The sequence below is a fragment of the Pholcus phalangioides genome, unplaced genomic scaffold (assembly GCF_987345545.1).
Source record: "Pholcus phalangioides strain wild (caught in Gottingen) unplaced genomic scaffold, Ppha-v1.0 ptg000013l_1, whole genome shotgun sequence".
NCBI classification, from domain to species: domain Eukaryota; kingdom Metazoa; phylum Arthropoda; class Arachnida; order Araneae; family Pholcidae; genus Pholcus; species Pholcus phalangioides.
In genome coordinates this window covers 23,785,479-23,804,604 of record NW_028301606.1, presented here as the reverse complement: position 1 = coordinate 23,804,604, position 19,126 = coordinate 23,785,479, and the positions used below count along the sequence as shown (strand labels likewise).

At 33.2% G+C, this 19,126-nt stretch overlaps 1 protein-coding gene across 15 annotated transcripts in view; it reads right to left on the bottom strand.

Annotated features, from left to right (window-relative positions):
• The window catches only part of LOC149078820 (uncharacterized), a 42,905-nt gene that overhangs the window by 6,114 nt on the left and 17,665 nt on the right, over positions 1-19,126 (bottom strand). For 8 of the 15 annotated variants that reach the window (XM_089240953.1, XM_089240958.1, XM_089240956.1 and 5 more), the window contains 8 exons: positions 14,401-16,989; positions 12,770-13,303; positions 11,727-12,474; positions 10,219-10,349; positions 8,443-8,565; positions 4,073-4,167; positions 2,371-2,482; positions 1,055-1,102 (listed from right to left, as the gene is read on the bottom strand). In XM_089240953.1, coding sequence (XP_089097079.1) covers positions 1,055-1,102; positions 2,371-2,482; positions 4,073-4,167; positions 8,443-8,565; positions 10,219-10,349; positions 11,727-12,474; positions 12,770-13,303; positions 14,401-16,989 — 4,380 coding nt within the window. The remainder of the gene's footprint in view (positions 1-1,054; positions 1,103-2,370; positions 2,483-4,072; positions 4,168-8,442; positions 8,566-10,218; positions 10,350-11,726; positions 12,475-12,769; positions 13,304-14,400; positions 16,990-19,126) is intronic. The other 7 variants (XM_089240961.1, XM_089240964.1, XM_089240962.1 and 4 more) reach the window with 1 other exon arrangement.

The window sequence follows — 19,126 nt, the reverse complement described above, 5'->3', positions numbered from 1 at the left end:
AGCATCCTCTCTCCACAGTGTCTCCAGACTCGAATCCGACCATCGTGGTGTTGCAGACAGAAGCGTGACTCGTCAGTAAAGACAATTTCATTTCATTGTGCCGTCCACATCCTTCTTTCATCGCACCATTGGCGGCGGAGACGTCTGTGGTTCTGCGTCAAGGGTAGACGAAGCAATGGACGTCTTGCGGACAGACCACTCTGCTGTAAACGGCGTCGAATGGTACGTGCAGACACTGGATGATGCGGTACAGACTGAATGTGCTGTGCTATGGTTCGTGATGTGGCTGAGCGATCCGTCACTGCCATACGCACAATACGCCTGTCATCACGTGAAGTGGTGCACTGAGGTGGATGCGATCGAACACGGTCCGTCGTACCCTCCTGCATCCAACGATCACATATCCACATTACAGTTGTTCGGTTTCGTCCAACACGACTACCGATTTCCCTGAAACATAATCCACAATCTCGGTAGGCCACTATCCTTCCTCTGTTGAACTCGGATACTTGATCAAAAGATGATCGCTGTTTTCTACGAGGCATAATTGATCGTTTTTTTGAAAAAACCACAAGAAAAACACAATTGCCGTACTTCAAATCGTCGAAATCTCCAAGCCTTAAATAGCGCTTTGAAGTGGCGCCACAGGCGCGCGTGATGTGCGTCTGCGCTGAAATTCTAATCATTTGCATATCTCACCTCCGCTAATGCATGTTGTAAATTTCATATTATTCGCATGCTTCCTTCAGGATGTTGCATTTACGGTGGCCAGCAGTGTATGTATCAAAACCTGTTTCCTCTCAGATTTACAGATTAACTACTGTTCAATAACAAACACATACATAAGTGATTCTAAAATGGTGTGCTGGAGCACTTTGAGATACTATGAGATCAGTTAAGACTATATATTTTAAAAATAGTAGCAGAGCAGTGATTCTGAATTATTGCGTCAAGGGCTTGAAGCACTGTAAGATGCCTGCTGAATAAAGAATTATCCCCAATAGAAATTAGAAACAAAGTAATCATTGGAAAGAAAAAACAGTATAAATCTTACCATAGTCTCTTTTCCCATCATGTATTCAAACAATATATTTTTCAAATACTGAAAGGGAGACAAATTCTAAATCAATTTCAATAAACACAAAACTATTACATTACAGATACTCATGTATTCAACTAATTCATTCAGGGATATTTTACATTCATTTACAGTGATACCTCAGATAATGAAGATGATTTTCCGGAATCACATTCGTTAGCCAAAACGTGATTTCCCATAGGTCGTTTAATTCATTCCAGAAATTACCCAAAATTTGAAGATAAGTTTTTAAAACACAAAGTAGCACTTTAAAAACTACCTAAACAGCTTCAAAATTGGATAAATGAGACTCTACTGGAAGATGAGAGATACTGAAGATCTTTTGATTTTAGACTAATGTACACAACCAACACTAGCTTTAGTCTATTACATCTGTTGTTGCCACAACCTGGTTAGGATCATAGCTGTCCCCATCCATTTGCGATTTGGTCAGCTCATTTCTGTGTCTGAAACATGCAGATGGAAAAAATAAGCTCCTAGAATGTGTCGAGACTGTTCAGCTTGATGCTTAGAGTCTTGCACTGAAAAAATTCATGCTCTGAAAACATAGGCTATTTTTTTTTTTCAATGCATTTTCTACCAGCTGAATCTTTCAATTTACATGAAAAAATTCTCAAAGAGAATTGAAGGTACATCTGGAAAAAAAATTCCGAGGTGGACATAAGTTAATAGGTCTCAAGTGGCAGTAATTCTTATGACTGAAGCTAAAATTCAGGTCACAATGTGATTGTTGTATATTAGCATGTGCATACATATCAGCGAGAATGTTCATTAGCCAAATCTGTATTCATTAGCTGAGATAGAAAAAATCTTCATTAGCTGAAAAATTAGTAAGCTGAAGCATCTCTGTATTTATAACACTGCAATAAAATTACTTTCAATACCAATCTAATTGTACTAAATAATAGTTGAATTATTGAACTTAATGCTAGTAAAGATTCATTTAAAATTCTTTTTAGTTCTACTAGGAGGTTATAATCTTTTTGTGAATGTAATAGAAAACTAAAGTGGTATATAAAAAATGATATTTATTCCCTAACCTTATATAACAGACAAACAAGGCTTATAATAAACACCTGTATACAATGAAAGAATGTTTTGATCCTGTCCCATAGAATGTTCTCTTATTAGGTCGAATATAGTGAATATAGCAAATAAAACTTTAGAGTTTCTTCCAAGTTCGTTACAACAGGATTTGAATATATTTGTCTATAAAAATTTCAAGTATTATTACAAGTCATGTACAAAAGGTATACAATGTATGTACTTACTTCAAATTCAGTGGGCTCTGAAATAGGAATTGAAGAACCATAATTATTGTTGGAATGGAGAGACTGCGGTGGAGTGAGCCGAAGTAGAATCCTAAGATCCTTAAGCTCCGTACTGAAAAAATAAATATTCATTAAAGAAACTGACTATGCAGAATTTGAACACAGTGGCATTTTTAAAAATAAATGTGCATGTCAGACTGATGGTATAAAAAGCATTCACTCGTAACAAAAAGGAGTTTTGCTCATAAAAGTGAAAGATGAAATACAGTAGACTCTCACTAATCCGGCACATATCAGACAAGGGTCCGCTAGTGCTAGATTACCAAAATCGTTGAATTATTGGAAAATAGTTGAAAAAGCCCATTTGAGTAATGCAGTAGATGCTGCTTACTAGAGTCATGGATAATGTTATCATTCGAGTATTGTTATGACATTTGCAAAGTATGGAATGGACCAGTATCATGAAATGGAAAAAACTTTGTTTATAGTTATCTAGATTTCAGTTTGCGTTGTGTGTGTGTGTTAATTTTTTTTCATCAAAAGATTTTTTTGCGCATTTTGATGCTGAGGTAGAACTAGACTCCCCCTCCCTCCCCCCGACAAATTATTATCATCAACTTGCAAGAACATGTAGGAGGTCAGAAGATGTATCTGTGCACTTCTTTCTAGAGGTCAGAAGAAAGACTTTCTCAGAGGATCTATGGAACCTACCAAACATTGAGAAAATTATCAGAATTCGTAAAAAATACTAGATAATTCCATTCAAACTCCTCATAATGGCTGAAAAATAATAATAAACGCAAGAGTTTTGCTCATAGTAAAAATATCCTTTTTTAAACAATAAGGGAAAATTAAAATGACACGATTTAACATTGCAACCAGTTGTGTGGGAAAAAAACAGTTGTTCCATTCAATAAAACTGAAGGTACGAGTATTGTTGTTACATTTGCTTTTGGATTTCTTTTTGGATATAGTTTTCTATCGGTCACTGTTATCAGACACCCAAGTCCCATTAAGCGACATGCACTGTATAAACTTCTGCGCAAAAACATGCAATGATATGTTTTTCTCTTCTGTGCTCAAAGGGAAAAATACTGGATTATCAAGAATCTATTGTAATGTGTACAGTAGTACTGCGCTGATCTATAAAACGTGATTTGCGTGCAATGCAGCTTTTCGATAAATCAATGGTGGATATATATATATTAATGATCAGGTGTTTCAAACAATGTCCCTCAGGAACTGGTATCAAAAACATTAAGAGAAAAATTTATTATATTACTTTTGAAAGGAAAAATTATTTGGTGAGCAAAGTGAATAAATCTGAAATAGTATTTGAAGTGGTAAAAAATCATAATGACTATGCCAAGCATGAAAACAGTACAGCAAGCTTAATCCTTTAAGCAGTAATGACGAGATATTTCGCCTACTTAAAGCCTCTTATTTTGACATTGTGGCAAGCGCAGATATTTAATAAAGTTGATTTCTTGATGAGACACTTTTCTTTATACCCTTTAGTTTGCACCTGCTGAAAATCGGAACAAAACCTACTATATTAAAAAGATATGGGATTTTACAGGAGGTTTAATGATTTGTGCTGTGTTGCTTGAAGGGTTAAGAATGCTTTCACGTAGCACTTTAGGAAGGGTTGGGGAAGTATATCAGAAAGAACCACACTGAATAACAACGTAAGAAATCTTACTTGCACTTTTCTAGCTCCTCTTGGAGATCTTCTATTTCTTTTTTATGCTTGTCGCAATTGCCTTTATTAGTTAAAGGACTCATTGTTTCACAGCTCTGCAAAAGATAATTTTCCCATAAGCGTACTATATATTAAAAAATATTTTAATGCAGTAGTAACAACTTATTATAATGAGCATGTCTGGAGACAAGTAAAAGCATTACACGCTGAAAGCACTATAGTATTCAAAAACTTCATCCAGGTTTTAATATTAGTTCATTTTTTTTTACAGCGGTTCTAATAGAAATAGGGTTACCAGATCTGAAAACTGAGAAAAGAGGATGCTTGCACAAGCACTTATGGTAACGCCACTTTTCCCAATTTCCCCAACAGATAGCGCTACTATACTAACAAAAAAAAAAAATATCACAAGCAACCACAATAATCTTTCCCAACCAAAACAAAACCCACTGAAAAAAAATAGCACAATAACGATCCATTTCCTCTCACTTAATAATGAATTGTTCAGTCATTTTTATTACTTTGTCTAGAGCAAGGTGAGAGGTTTGGTAACTACAGACTGCCCAATAATTACAAACATGATCCCCTTTTTGTGAAAAACTAATATAGAAAAGTTTTTTTTCTCTTTTAGGATCGGACAAATATTAAGGGAGTTATAACGTTTTGAATTTTTGTGACGTGTCATTTTTCTAATGATCAGTTATGCCCCAACACCCAACAAAAGTAAATATCTCCGCCAGCAGTGGGCTGCTACTTCTTGAAAGTGAACTGAAGTATTCAATCTCAATAGAAGCCAAGTTCAGTCTTTTTCTTTCACGATCAGTGCTTTTTCCCTCAATGTAGTGTGATATTAAAACCTTGTAATTATGTGTAAGTTTCGTCCACTATATTAGCGAATTTATCTCCAGATTTGAAGTGTTAGCCAAATGAGATATATTTGGAATTTTTTATAACCAAATCGACACTTTTTTCCAAAATTTAATAATTTACTCTCCTGCAGTGTTTAGTGAAAAGTTTAGTGTTTACTGTGGGATCATTTTTTTTCTACTCTGTTTTTCGAATTAGATCACATGTTGTTTAATAAAACGGCAAGATTTTTTGAGTTGTTTTAAAATTTCATCAAAAATGTTACGCTTGAAAAGGTTCAATTAAGGATGTAAAAATGGTAGCTTGACCTGGTAACGCAGGTAACCACAGTTACCAGGGATTATTATTATTTTACTCTGGGAACAGTAAAATAATAACAATAATTCAGTCAGAAACTTGTAACCAAACTAGTTATTTTATTAATTGCTATATTTAATAAAATTATTGATTTCAAATTTTATATTTTTTTTCTATTGATTCGAGTCACATTTTCATACCAAATTCTACATGTTGCAATGAAGATTTATGATTTCCTTGTGACTGCAATTGATCAAGAAAGATTTTGATACACTTCAAAATTTATTATAGCCTGCATGATTTGCACAGAACTTGGTCAGTTTTTTAGATGGCTCTTTCTCCACCCTCAAAAGTTTTTTTTTCTTTCGGGACCCTTGTTTTTTTGCTAAAGAGGATTTCATCATAGGAATCAGCATTAAGTGCCATTTGCATCCAACTTTTTTTATTGCTGAATGGAGGAAGTAAGACCCTCCTTCCTTCCCACTCCAGCATACACAGCATTAGCTGTTGGTGAGCAAACAATAGTATTCTTAAAAGGGATGTTGCAGTTTTCTTCTTCCAGAGCAGTTTTTTTTTTCATATAATCCTGGAGCGCTCTGCTTGGAGGCAATTTGGGTTCTTGTATTCTGGGAATTTTGATGCGGATTGGGCAAAGCATGCAAAAATGTGGGGGGGGGGGGAGAAACCAAGAGATATATGTTTCAGAGTGAAAAAAAATTTCTCCAATGAGGAAACAAAAATAATTTTTGAAAACTCAAAAGGAGGACAAAAAAGCAAATCTCGAAATGATATTAAAAAAAGGGGGAGGGGGGACATTGATAACCCTAAATAAAAAGTGTACAATATATATATATAAATTATACAGTGAAACCTGTGTATAACGATACTGTCTATAATGATAAACCTGCCTATAATATTTTCTTTGGTCCTGGAGGAATTCTTATTTACTTAATGTATTTTGAACCTGCCTACAGCGATAATCACTTTTTTTTAGATGCAACTGCCTACAGCGATAATCCCTTTTTTAGATGCAACTGCCTACAGCAATAATTTTATCACTTTAGAAAAAGCTGTTAGTACATCAAAACAATTTTTTTATCTTGGAAAAAAACACTTGATGGTCCAGAATGTGAGAACTAAAGATTGCAGCACAGGAGCAATAAGAAATTATTGCAGGGGAGAGGGGGGTTAGCGATTGGAATGTGCACAGGTGTTTGTTGTCAAACTGGTTGTAGCAGGGGGTGGGGATCGGGAGGGGGTGCCTGTTTCCAGGTGGGCATTATCAAACTCAAAGCTGGTTGAATGGTAAAGCATTGTCACTTTTTCACAACTGAATGAAGTATTTTTTAAAGTCCCATTTGAGAAATCTACTTCAGCAGTTGTGAAACCCCTTAAATGAATAAAGTATCACTAACAATTTTGAGATGAGATTTATTTTTTTCCCCAGTTCCAATTCAGAAGTTTTGGAAGATTTACATGCGGCATCACAGCTTTTGATTATAATTCTGCAACATGATTTACTTGATTAACACAATATGCATGGTGAATGAAATCAATAACAGTTACAAGTTGTCATGATGAAGTCCAACAATTACAGCTTAAAATTTTTATGGCATATCATTTATGTTATGAATGTGCGTACGAAACAGTAGGTCCTTACCCAAAACCATATTTAGAAAAACAAACATTGAAGAGATGGCTTTTATTTTGAAAACTGAGAGGTGGGGGCAGGGGGGGGGGGGAAAGAGATTTTTCGGAAAAAAAATTAAGAAACAAAATATAAGAACATCTCAAAGGGGGCGGCAACAGCCTGAAGTCAGTCTCTGTTAAGAGGGGGCCCGGGGCAACCAATCCCTATAAATGCACCCTACAATAAAACTTCATCTGAAAAAATTACCAAGTTCTGTGCAAATCATGCAGGCTATAATAAATTTTGAAGTGTATCAAAATCTTTTTCGTAAAAATTTCAAATAAATTTATTAATATTTCAGCACAATACAAATCAATTGCAGTCTCACAAGGAAATCATAAATCTTCATTGCAACATGTAGAACTTGGTATGAAAATGTGACTCGAATCAATAGAAAAAATAAAAAAAATTTGAAATCACTAATTATATTAAATATAGAAATTAATAAAATAACTAGTTTTGTTACAAGTTTCTGACTGAATCATTGTTATTATTTTACTGCTCCCACAATAAAATAATAATGCAGGTAACTGCGCTGCATTATCGGGTCAAGCTACCATTTTTACATCCTTGATTGAACCTTTTCAAGTGTAACATTTTTGATGAAATTTTAAAACTCAAAAAATCTTGCCGTTTTATTGACCAACATGTGATTTAATTCGAAAAACAGAGTAGAAAAAAAAATGATCGCACAGTAAACACTATGCACTGCATGCACCTCCTGTCCAATGTTTTCACTAAACACTGCAGGAGAGTAAATTACTACATTTTGGGAAAAAGTTTCGATTTGGTTATAAAAAATTCCAAATATATCTCATTTGGCTAACATTTCAAATCTGGAGATAAATTTGCTAATATAGTGGACGAAACTTACACGTAATTACAAGGTTATAATATCACACTACACTGAGTGAAAAAGCACTGATCGTGAAAGAAAAAGACCGAACTTGGCTTCTATTGAGATTGAATACTTCAGTTCACTTTCAAGAAGTAGCAGCCCACTGCTGGCGGAGAAATTTACTTTTGTTGGGTGTTTGGGCATAACTGACGATTAGAAAAATGACATGTCACAAATTCAAAACGTTATAACTCCCTTAATATTTGTCCGATCCTAAAATAGAAAAAACTTAGAAACTTAGTAATTATTGGGCAGTCGATAGTTACCACCCTGTATATGAATTGGCATCAGCATGCTTCCCAGCTTTCATTATCGTGTTTCTTCCCACTGCCTTTCATGACTATGTCTGGCTAAGTGTGGTGTAACAAGGGGGCTTTAGTATTGATTATATAATTAAGTAAAATCTAATTTAATGTGCGTTAAAGATTATAAAGAGTTTAATCCTTGGGGAAAAAATTTGTAAACCTCAACCAAATTCTTGTGGAAAATTTATCCTGGAATCCACAACAATGTGAGCAAAAATTTTAATATCTGTTCTATTAAGCAGGAAGAAACCAATAATTAAGAGTAAATATTTTACTTCAATTAAAACAAGTTAACCATTAAAGAAAAATATACCTCTTCTGGAACTACCCAGGTATCATCCCAGTCTGAGGATTCTGTACCCTGAGGATCTGAATTTGAGTTCCCATGAAGCGCTTTCGTGTTCTTTTCTAACTCTTTAATTATGGCATCTTTTTCCTAAAATAAATGCAAAAGAAAAAATAAATAATTGTGTTGACTTAATGACACTGCACAAAAAGCTTTACCTCTGACTAATTTCATGCTACTTTTTTTTCTTGCCTTGATTTTCAATATGAGCAAATGTGTGGGTATTGTGACAGCATTTGTTGCCAAAAACCATTTTTGATCTGGAGAAATGCAAAAAGTAGTTAGTGGAAGCTTTTTACTATGGTTTTCCTTCAAAGAACTAATGTGAAATGTTTTGTTCTTCAAAAATATTTTGCAGATTTCTCACCTCAAATTTAAAAGATTAAGATCAGAGCACCTACCAAACACATAGAATGCATGAGGTTTTTTAACACAATGTGGCAGGTCCTTGGCAGTGCACTCCAATTAACCCTTTAAGCAGCATAGCAGAAATCGCTAAACCCCCAATAAAATGCCTAATTTTTTTTAATGAAATAGAGATGATTTCTTCAGATTTTCAGCAGGTGCAAAGTAAGGTGTATAGGGAAGAGTGTTTCATTGAAAAATCAACTTCACAAAATATCTACGCTTGTCAATGCTAAAACAAGAAGACTTTAAGGAGGTAAGATATCCTATCAATGCTGCTAAAAGGGTAAAATCTACCAAAGTTTGTTGCTTCTCTCAAAACTAAAATAATTACAACTGTTAACAGCCGAGAATAAAAAAAAGAAAATTCTCTATATAAGTTTTTAATAAATAACAAAAAAATTAAACCAAATTCAAGACAAATTTGTCTTGTTTTTCAAATGAGGATAAAATTAACAATGGCAACGACAAACGAACGACAGGGTCTCTGCCACCAGACTTATCCTGTTGCCGAGATCTCTTCCAGCCCAGCTTCGTGGCAGAGTCTGGAACAAAGTGAGTGCACCTAACAGTCTGAGTGTGTAGCTAGTGTTGTGTATGATATTTCAGTGCTGCCATCTATACTTCAATTTGTGAGTGAAGTGTAATGATTGAATATTTATAACGTTGTAGGCCTGTTGCTCTCTGAGGCGAGACTTTTTAACAGGGAGATCGGCTCGCATTCGCGCCTTGAAGTTGGGAACCACAGAAAACCAACTTCAGCCGACCACCACTGTGGGGTTCAAACCTGGATCCTCGCATCGCGAGTCTGTCACTATAACCACTCGACCACCACAGCGGCAATTAACAATGGCAACAATTAACTATCAAAAAGAACTTAATTGGTTTCAAATCAATATTATATTAATAATTTTAAATAGTATTATATATTTAATCATTTTAAATAACTCAGAATTAAATTATACTTAGAAAAAAACCAAAAGAAAGTGTAAATAAAATTCTAGTTTGAAATTTTTGATTATAATGAAAAGAAGGGTAACAGAATCTAGTGCATAAATTCAGGATTAACCTGTGAGAATTAATGGATGGAATTTCAGTCAGACTTTGATACAGCACATTTTTCCTTTAGTATTGATAAATCAATAACCAATATTAAGGTAATTAAGTTTGAGTTATATAAAAATTCAAACATAAATTTCAATTGATATTTTAAGTACAAATAATTTTCACATTAAATAACTTCCTAATTATATGCATTATAATTAGTTACACAATTTACCACAACTTTTTTTGGCCAAAAAACCAGAAAAATAGAAAAATACTGCTCCAATAGCTCACTTTCATTAGGGTTTCATAATGCTCATGCATCTCTTCTAATGCATAATCCTTTTCGAAAATATCCTGCCTCAATGCTGCCACTTCTAACTTATGCTCCTTCTGCAATTTCTCTTCAATGCATTTGCTCTGTTCTATTATATAAAACAAAGAAACATGGATTAGAATAAGAAAAATAAAAAGCTTGCTGTTTTCAGGATGAAAAAAAATGGACTACTAACAGTCATTTTTCCATTGGACAACCCCTTCCCTCATCCTGCAAGGACTGGGCTATGCAGATACACATTTTGATGGGTTTATAAAAAAATTTCATGTGTTTTGCACTTTTATTATCTTGTATAGTGCAAAGCACTTGATGTGATCATATCAGGACTGAGTTTCTGATAGCAATAACCAATTGATAACTATATCTGAAATTCTAAAGCAAATATGATAGCTATACATCTAGTTTGAAATCGAAACAATTTTATCAAACAGTACATGTAAAAACGGGACAACTCAGTTTTTCTATTCCACATAACTGGTTAAAAAAATTTCAATCATGCTGGGTTTTTTTTTTCATATTGTTTTAAAACAAGTTATTTTTGCTTTAAGTTAAAATCCTGCATCTTTTAACAATAACATTCACTCACTAAGAGAAGTCAAATGTAACTGTTTAATGTTTTATGAATTATAATAATTTTTAAATGTACAAGTTCCACAGATCCTCATGAGAAAGTTTTTTTAGTTGAGTAACTGTGAATCTGGTAAACCAAAAGAAATTGCCAAAGAACTGAAGAAGGGAGGGGGGCCCTTTTTGTTTTTATATTAAATTTATCTCCACTATAGATAAGAAATTGTGAAATTAGTTTCATGTGTTGGATTATGATGGCTACTACTGCCAAATAGAGCTCACTGAAATGAATTTTTTTCCTATGTTTATAATATTGGTTCTTCCATATTTTGCAAAAGTGATAACAATACTTGAATGATAGTATTAGCAGTGATATTCTAATAAGCAGCATCTATTGCATTACCATATTTTTGCATGTTTTGAATTTTGAACTAAATGTGTTGATGTTCATAGTTGTTTTACGAATAAATGTGAAATTATTAGTGGCATATCATGAATGATAATAGTTATCAATCCATGGCAGAATCAACTGCTCCTTGAAGTTGATAATTACTCTGGTATACATTCACCATGCGCACATCATTAGATTGGTTGATGCCAATTTTAAAAAAATGGTGAATCAATAACTGTTTTGATTGTAACTCAGGTATATCTGTTAGCTCTCTGAGACACACAAATATGTATCTTCTTCCTTCTTTACAATACAGTTTTGCAAAATATGCAAAAACAAAAACTTCTAAAACTAAAATGACATTATGTGCTTTCACCAGTACCAGGTAATAAACATTCATTGATGACCATAGCATGGGAACTTAAAAAAATGAATTTATGGGAAGGATATCAGCAGAAAAACAATCAAGTATCCATGTTGAACATATCAAACAGAATAGATGCTTACCTAACAATTCAGACACTGTTTTATCACAATCATAGTCCTTAATGTTCATTTGGGAATAGAATTCTTTAATGACTAGCTTGAGCTTATTTTCTGCTTCAGAGTCTTTTAAAAGTAATTTCTCCTGATTCTCTTCACGTAATTTTTCTAAATCACACTTTAGAGCTGCACAACCCTGGCACTTTGAATTACCTGCTTCAATGAGTTTATTTGCCAGAGAGACTTTTTCATTTTCTACCAAGTTCAATTTATCCTTCAATAAATTCTCAGTAGTCCGTAAACTGTTGTTTTCAGCTTTAAGGAGTTCTACATTCTCATTCAACTTTTGCTTAGACTGTTCTAAAGAACTGATTCTTGAATTCAGCTCTTCTTTTTCCTCTTTCTTTAACTTTGCCAGAGAATCCAGCTCTGACTTCAATGTTTGGTTTTCACTCTGCAGCAAGGCAACTTTGCTGCTTAAATCTTTCGCATTGATTAGTTCAGTTTGAAGGTTCCTCAGTTTCTCATTAAGCAATTCTTTGTCTTTTTTCAAGTTTTCTACCGCAGTATTTTTTTCCGATAAGGTTGAAGAGAACTTTTCCTCTTTTTTCATGAACTCTGCGTCTTTTTCTGTGAGTTTGTCTTTCAGTTTCTGAATATATTCCTTCAGTTTCGATAGTTCATTCTCTGCAGCTGACTGATTTCCTGCAGCAACCAAAAGGCTTTCATCTAGCTGGTAACTCAATTTGATGTTTTCATTCTTTAATTTAGCCTAAAAAGCAAAAGCAAATTATTTGAAACTGCCTACAATAGATGCTTAAAAGCAATAATACCAGAAGTCAGTCAAACCTATTGTTTCATTACAAAATTATTTTTAATAAAATTTTGGAAAACTAAATTCCTGAAGCACAGCTATTTTTATAGCCATTACAGGTCAATTTTTACTTGCATGCATGCATACAAAACACACACACATACATAAAAATTAGTATTTCCTTAAAAATACAAATTCTTTTCACACAACTGTATATGATTTCCTCACACAGCTTAGAAATCTAATAACTTACGATCTCTTTATTCTGTTCTGAGAGATCCTTGACTTTCTCTTGAAGACAAGCCATTTCTTCTCTGTATTTGAGGTCAGTAGCAGCAACCCTTTCCTGAGCTTGAAGCATTAGTTGTTCTCTTTCCTGTTCAAGCTGCTTGATTTTCCGTAAAAAGTCTTCCATTTTTTCACAATCTGTAGATTTTAAATTAAGCAGCTCTTTCTCTAACCTTTCTAATGCATTTTGCTTATCGGAAAGTTCAGAGTTGAGATTATGAAGAGTTGCTTTTAGTTCCTTCTCCTGATTTTCAGCACAATCTGCAAGCTGTCTTAGTTCTTCTTCTTTACTCTTCAACTTTGATAGGAATTCTGAAGACTGTTCATCAAGTTTAATTTTCGATTCTTCTTCCATAACAGCAATTTTGGACAGATGATCATTTTGAATATCATTTTTCACCTCTTCCAAATGTGAAATTTCCTGTTTAAGTTTTGATATTTCAGTCTCAAAAATTTCCCTTTCCTTAGCATGCCCTGCACTTTCAGTTAACAGCTGTTCCTACATTACATAGAAAACAGGACAATCAACACACAGAGTCACTAGTCACATTGTCAATCAAGTTGAGCATGCACTAAAATTATTGAAAATATCTTTGGGAGAAAAATGAAAGCCAACAATCATAAAAAAAATACTGATATTCGTTTCCCAAGTTCATCTCCTACTGAAGCCTTTGCATCTGGTTGCACACTGTAAGTAAAAAAACTTCGCAAAACTGCTATTTGGGCAACCAAAACAATTACATAAGGAGACTACTGGAAAAATGATTAAGCAAAAGACTTCAAAATCACTTTCAAATAGATGCACAGCAAAAGGTTAGAAAATCAATCATGCATCATTAGAGTTTCAATTTCTATATAAACAAATTATTAAAATCTTATAATAACGGCCGGTTGCAAGACTACAAAAACATCCAACCACAACTACATAATATATGCACCCACCTCTAAAAAACAAATGTGAGATGTCTTGCAATGTATGAGTTTTCATGATGCGCTAACTTATGCAACATCTGATCAGTAAAAACTACCAGAGATGTCAGAATCAGTAAGTTCACATCACTGAGATTTTCATATTTACTTAAATGTGGAGCATCATTGCTTTTAAACACTTTTGTATTAAGATAAAATACAAAGCGAGAAGCAGTTAACAATAAAAATGATTGCTTTCCCTCGTTAAATGAAAATTGTAGATCAGTTGTCTGCCAAAATCCAATATGTCTATATCCAATGCATGTGGATTCAAATTTTAATTAAAAAATTTTTTTCACAAAATTAAATTTTAAAGCAATTTCTGCTCTATTTTTCTCTACTCACATGCACAATAGATTTCTCCCTCAAACTAGTAAAAATGAGACAAATACTAAACAGAGTCTATGCTCGTTTTTATAAACTTGAATGAACTTGAACAATTAGCTCAAAACAAAATCATAAGTTCATAACAGGTAAAAAGCCATTCAAGGAAATGAATGGGATCAGAGAATTACTTCATAAAAACACATCAGTTCCTGAATTGGAGATTCATAAAATCAAGTGGGGATTCTAAATTATTTGCTTTCAATCATGTTTCTCTAAAAAAATGCATTTATTCAATCTTACCTTTAGGGAATCCAATTGTGAAGATAATTCAGTAGAAGTTTTATGCAAACATTCACATTCATTCTTGAATTTCGCAACTTCTTTTTCTTTTTCCACCAATGTGAGACCTTTGTTTGCTAAATCGGATTTTATGGTTTCAAGAAGACTTATATTCTCAGAGTTTCTAGACAATCCACATGAAATTTCTTCCCACTGATCAATCAAGTTCACAATTTTTTCATTCATTTGCTTGGAATTTTCGACATACATTTCTTTTGCATTTTTCATTTCCCCTTTCAATTCTTTTATTCTGCCTTTTTGAACTTGAAATAATTTCCACATATTTACAGAGCTCAGTCTAAGCTTTTCGTTTTCTTGCTCACGTTTTAATATTTGTAATTGCAAATTCTCAACAAAGACACTAACTGCATCTGGATCTCCAACAGGGAGATGATTCATCTTGGATATTTCATCATATTTCAATAGCTTTTCTCTCAATTTGGTGATTTCAAGTTCCATGGATGCAACATCACAACACATTTGGATAATATTATCTGAACAAATGTCTGCGAGTGAATGTTTCTTTAATGTATCTTCAATTATGCTTATTGCATCACCATCGCTTGACAAAATTTTTTTAATTGAAATTATGAAACCATCTTTGAAAAGCTTGTCAAGTTCAGTTAACAATTTATTAAATTTCTGAGTGCTCTCATACTGCTGCCCAAAGCAAGTATCTTGTTTTTGAAGTTCATGAAACAATTTACATTGCTGTAGAAGGACTCGCATGTTTTTGCATACAGATTGATTTATCAGAGAGATCCTCTGATTGTAAGTTTCACAAATTTGAAGAACTTTATCTTGAAACTCGGTCATTTTCAAATGGAACATTTCAGTGATGTTCAGTATCACGTTCCTCAGCTGTGCCAAGATATGATTCCTACAACTTATTTGTTGTAGTAAATGCTCTCTTTCAACTGCATATCTTTTGTGGGATTCTTGCAGATGATCTTTCAGCGACTGAATTTCACTGTCCAGGTAATCAGTGTGAGAATTTATGGCTTCCATTTGAACAACAAGTTCAGAATTCATCTTCGCTATTTCATTTTCATATCTGCTCTTCGTTTTCTGCAGCAAATTACTGAGACCAACTTCCCTTCTTTGCATATCATGAATAAGCGACTTTAAATAGCTTACATGAAGTCTACTTCCAGCCTCATCAGTGGAAGAATCAATATTATTGTTTCTTTCTTCAATCTCAGATTCTAAACTTTGAAGAACTAGACCCAAATTGCTACATTCTTCTCTAGCATCATTCAGATACTTTTGCAAAGATGCTATTTCACTAACATATTTAAGCTCACACTTCTCTGCCCACTGTTTGAGAGTAATAATTTCCTGCTGCATGGTTGAATTTTCCTCTTCAACTTGATTCAGAAGACTTTCAAATGTGTGTGCTTGATTGGTAAGAGCTGCTACTTCTTCACACAAGATGACAGAAGTCGAACCAGTCTCTTCCCGCAGTAACATTGGGTCTACATCATCAACTTCTCGTATACTTTCCAAATTGGCTCTATTTTTCTTTTGCTTCTTTGATTTTGGATGGTAAATAATTTTTACATTATCAATAGACTGTTGCGGATTCATTTTCTTGTATTCATCTATTAATTTTTGATTCTTGTTCAAGGTATGCTCAAGTTTATGATTCATCTTTGAGAAAATGTCTCTCATTTCACTTATCTTGATATTTTTTACAGAATATTCTGGCTTTTCCGACTCCTGTTTTTCTGTTTCATAATAAACTTTACAATCCAAACTTTTATTTGCCAATTCGTTTGACTCAGAGGAAGACACATCAGTACAGTGTTCAGGTAGAATTTCATCCTCATCAGAAGTTTGTGTCTGAAAATGTTTTGTGAAAGTATTGCACAATTTTTTTTTTAACAATAAATTCTGAAACTCTCTCTCCATTAAATTAATATGATTGAGGTGCGATGAGCAAAAACTTCCGATATCCTTCAAAGATGACTGGACCTCTTCACTGCACTCTTCAACATGTCTGATTTTGTTGATAAATGATTCTGATATTTTATCTTGCATGTTATCATCTTGAAGTTTTAAAAGTTTATCAATGTCACTTACAAGTAACTTTAGTTCAGAACTGGCTAAGGCTAGTTGCTTTTCCAAGTCACATACTTTTAGTTTTAAACAGTTGTTCTGAGAGATCAAAGTATCATTTTCTCTGGTATAAAATTGTAATATGTCACCATTTTCGCAACATAGCATCTTGTATACATATCTGTCCTTCAAAATTTTTTCCAAATGGTTAAATGATGACTCTTTTTCATCCAGGAGCAAATCTAAACGCTCTTTGCAGTTTTTAAATTTTTCTTGCTCATAACTAATTGAATGTTCATTGGAAATGCTACTCAGACTAATGTCCCTTTTCAAAATTATAATATCCCTTTCAAGTTCTGATACCATGGTTCTTAGGTTGCAGCATTCTTTCTGATACTTAGCAGTCATCTCTTCCTGACATTTCAATTTCTGAACTAAGGTTTCTGAATTTGTTTCTAGGTTCTCATCAAGGGTCACTTTAGTCTGAACACCCTATTTGAAAGAAACAAGCACAAGAAACAGAACCATTGGTATTTTCTTCTTTGACACAATATTTATAAATAACACATACAAGGGCTTGACAGACTTTGGTTTACACTTTATTTCTCTTGGTGATTACAGTTGAAATACTTTATTAGCACATAACATCTCTTCATATATTTATCTGTGTGTAGTTCTATAAATATTATTTATTATGATCATCATAACTGTCCAAGTTTCAGCTGCATAGATGTTTTTCAGTACTCAATCCAATATGTCGAGCACACAGTTTGATACAGGCAGTATAAGTTCAAAGAAGTTCATAAAAGACTATAACTGGAGCGATTATCATTTTGGCATTAAATTGAAGTCCCAATTCTAATCAAAGCAAAACTGATCTATACGAGACCAAAAACTTCTGTATAGCAAAATACTGATCCTGAATTTAGTCGAGCGACTTTATATCAAAATGGCCATCCTATATGATTCTACGATATAACAAAATTGGAATACACAAGAAATAAAGTAAACACAATTTAGGATCTACAAAGATAAAGTTTGAATCAGTGGAAAATTAGGGATATGCATCATAATTCAAAAATAAATTTTCTCCAGTTCTTGTCTATATTACCATTGTCAATTGTTCTTGAATAAAAAAGTCTTCATTGTAAAATAAATTTCTTTCTAGTTTTAAATTATTTCAAGATGATGGTCTCTGAATAAATTTCATTAACATCATACTAAATTACTGTCGAATGACAACATACTTCCACTCAGTTTAAAAATTTCAAAGGTGCATTTGATTCACATGCATGAAACTCTCATGCTAGTATACAACTACATTCCAAAAGCTGCTTTTTTTTATAGAAACTATCATACATGGAATTTTTTAATGAAAAGACCAAACCAAAACATACACAGGTACATACTATTCTAGTTAGAAAAAATTAGAAATTAAAGTTAAAAGCATGATTGAATTATGCAAGATTAAAATATTTTTTTGCCCTTCTTGGTGGCAGACTAATGTAACAGCATTTTATTTATTTATTTAAACATCTGTCAAGCCCGAAAAAAATTCAAACTAAACATATACAAGGAACAGAAAAAAAAAAATCAAGGAAAAAGAAAAGCAAGCAATAAGTTACACACAAAAAAAGTTTCAGTTTGCAAGTTTGAAAATCCCAATATACAAGGAAAAGATAATATTAATGAGAAGCAAATGATACGTCTTTATAAATTGCAAAATGACATAGAAATTAAAAAAAACTTCCATATTAATAAATAATAAAAATTAATGTTCTTGACATGGGGAAAATTGTAATTATTTAGCATATGTGTGAGAAAGTAATTTTCAAAAAAATTAAGCACACAAAGTCTCTCTGCTCACCATAGACTCAAAATCAATCATAGACTCATTAGAATTGTATTTTACAAGAGAAACTCAATAATATGGGTCGAGTTATACTCATAGAATTTTTTTAATTAATTTATTTATAAATTTCATGTAATGCCTATATAATAAGGGGCCATTCAAGTATTATGTCATCATCGATGGGAGTGAGGGGTTTCCAATTTGCTGACAAGGGGGGGGAGGGGGGTTTGGATAATGCTTACGTCATCAACCTCCCTTTGTGAAAATATGAGTTAGGATTCAGAGGGGCAGAGCTGATGACGAAATTTTGCTGATAAAGGGGGGGAGGGGTCAAAAATGGCTAAAAATTTGCTTACGTAATACTTGAACGGCCCTTAAGTATAGTTTTGTCTGGAATTCACTCATCAATTATGTGAACATTAAATAAGAATGTATATGAGAGTAAACATTTCACTTAAAACTCATGTAAATGCTAATTTAGGGCTTTATATATAAATTCACAATAGAATTTGCTTTCAACTATTTCTTCACTATTAAAATTATAACTTTTATTTCAACATACAGTAAAAACAGAATTTCAAGATCGTCCCAATGTGGCCTGGGTTAGAATGAAAAAATCATGATAGTGGTGATGGAATACAATTAAACAGTTTAAAGATGGCAAAATTGATATAACTGTGAAGGACACATTTTTATCAGGAAAAGCAAAAAAAATCAATGTAAATCAAATTTATGGTGGAAAGTGATCGTAAGGTTTGAAGTTGGCCAGTGAAAAAA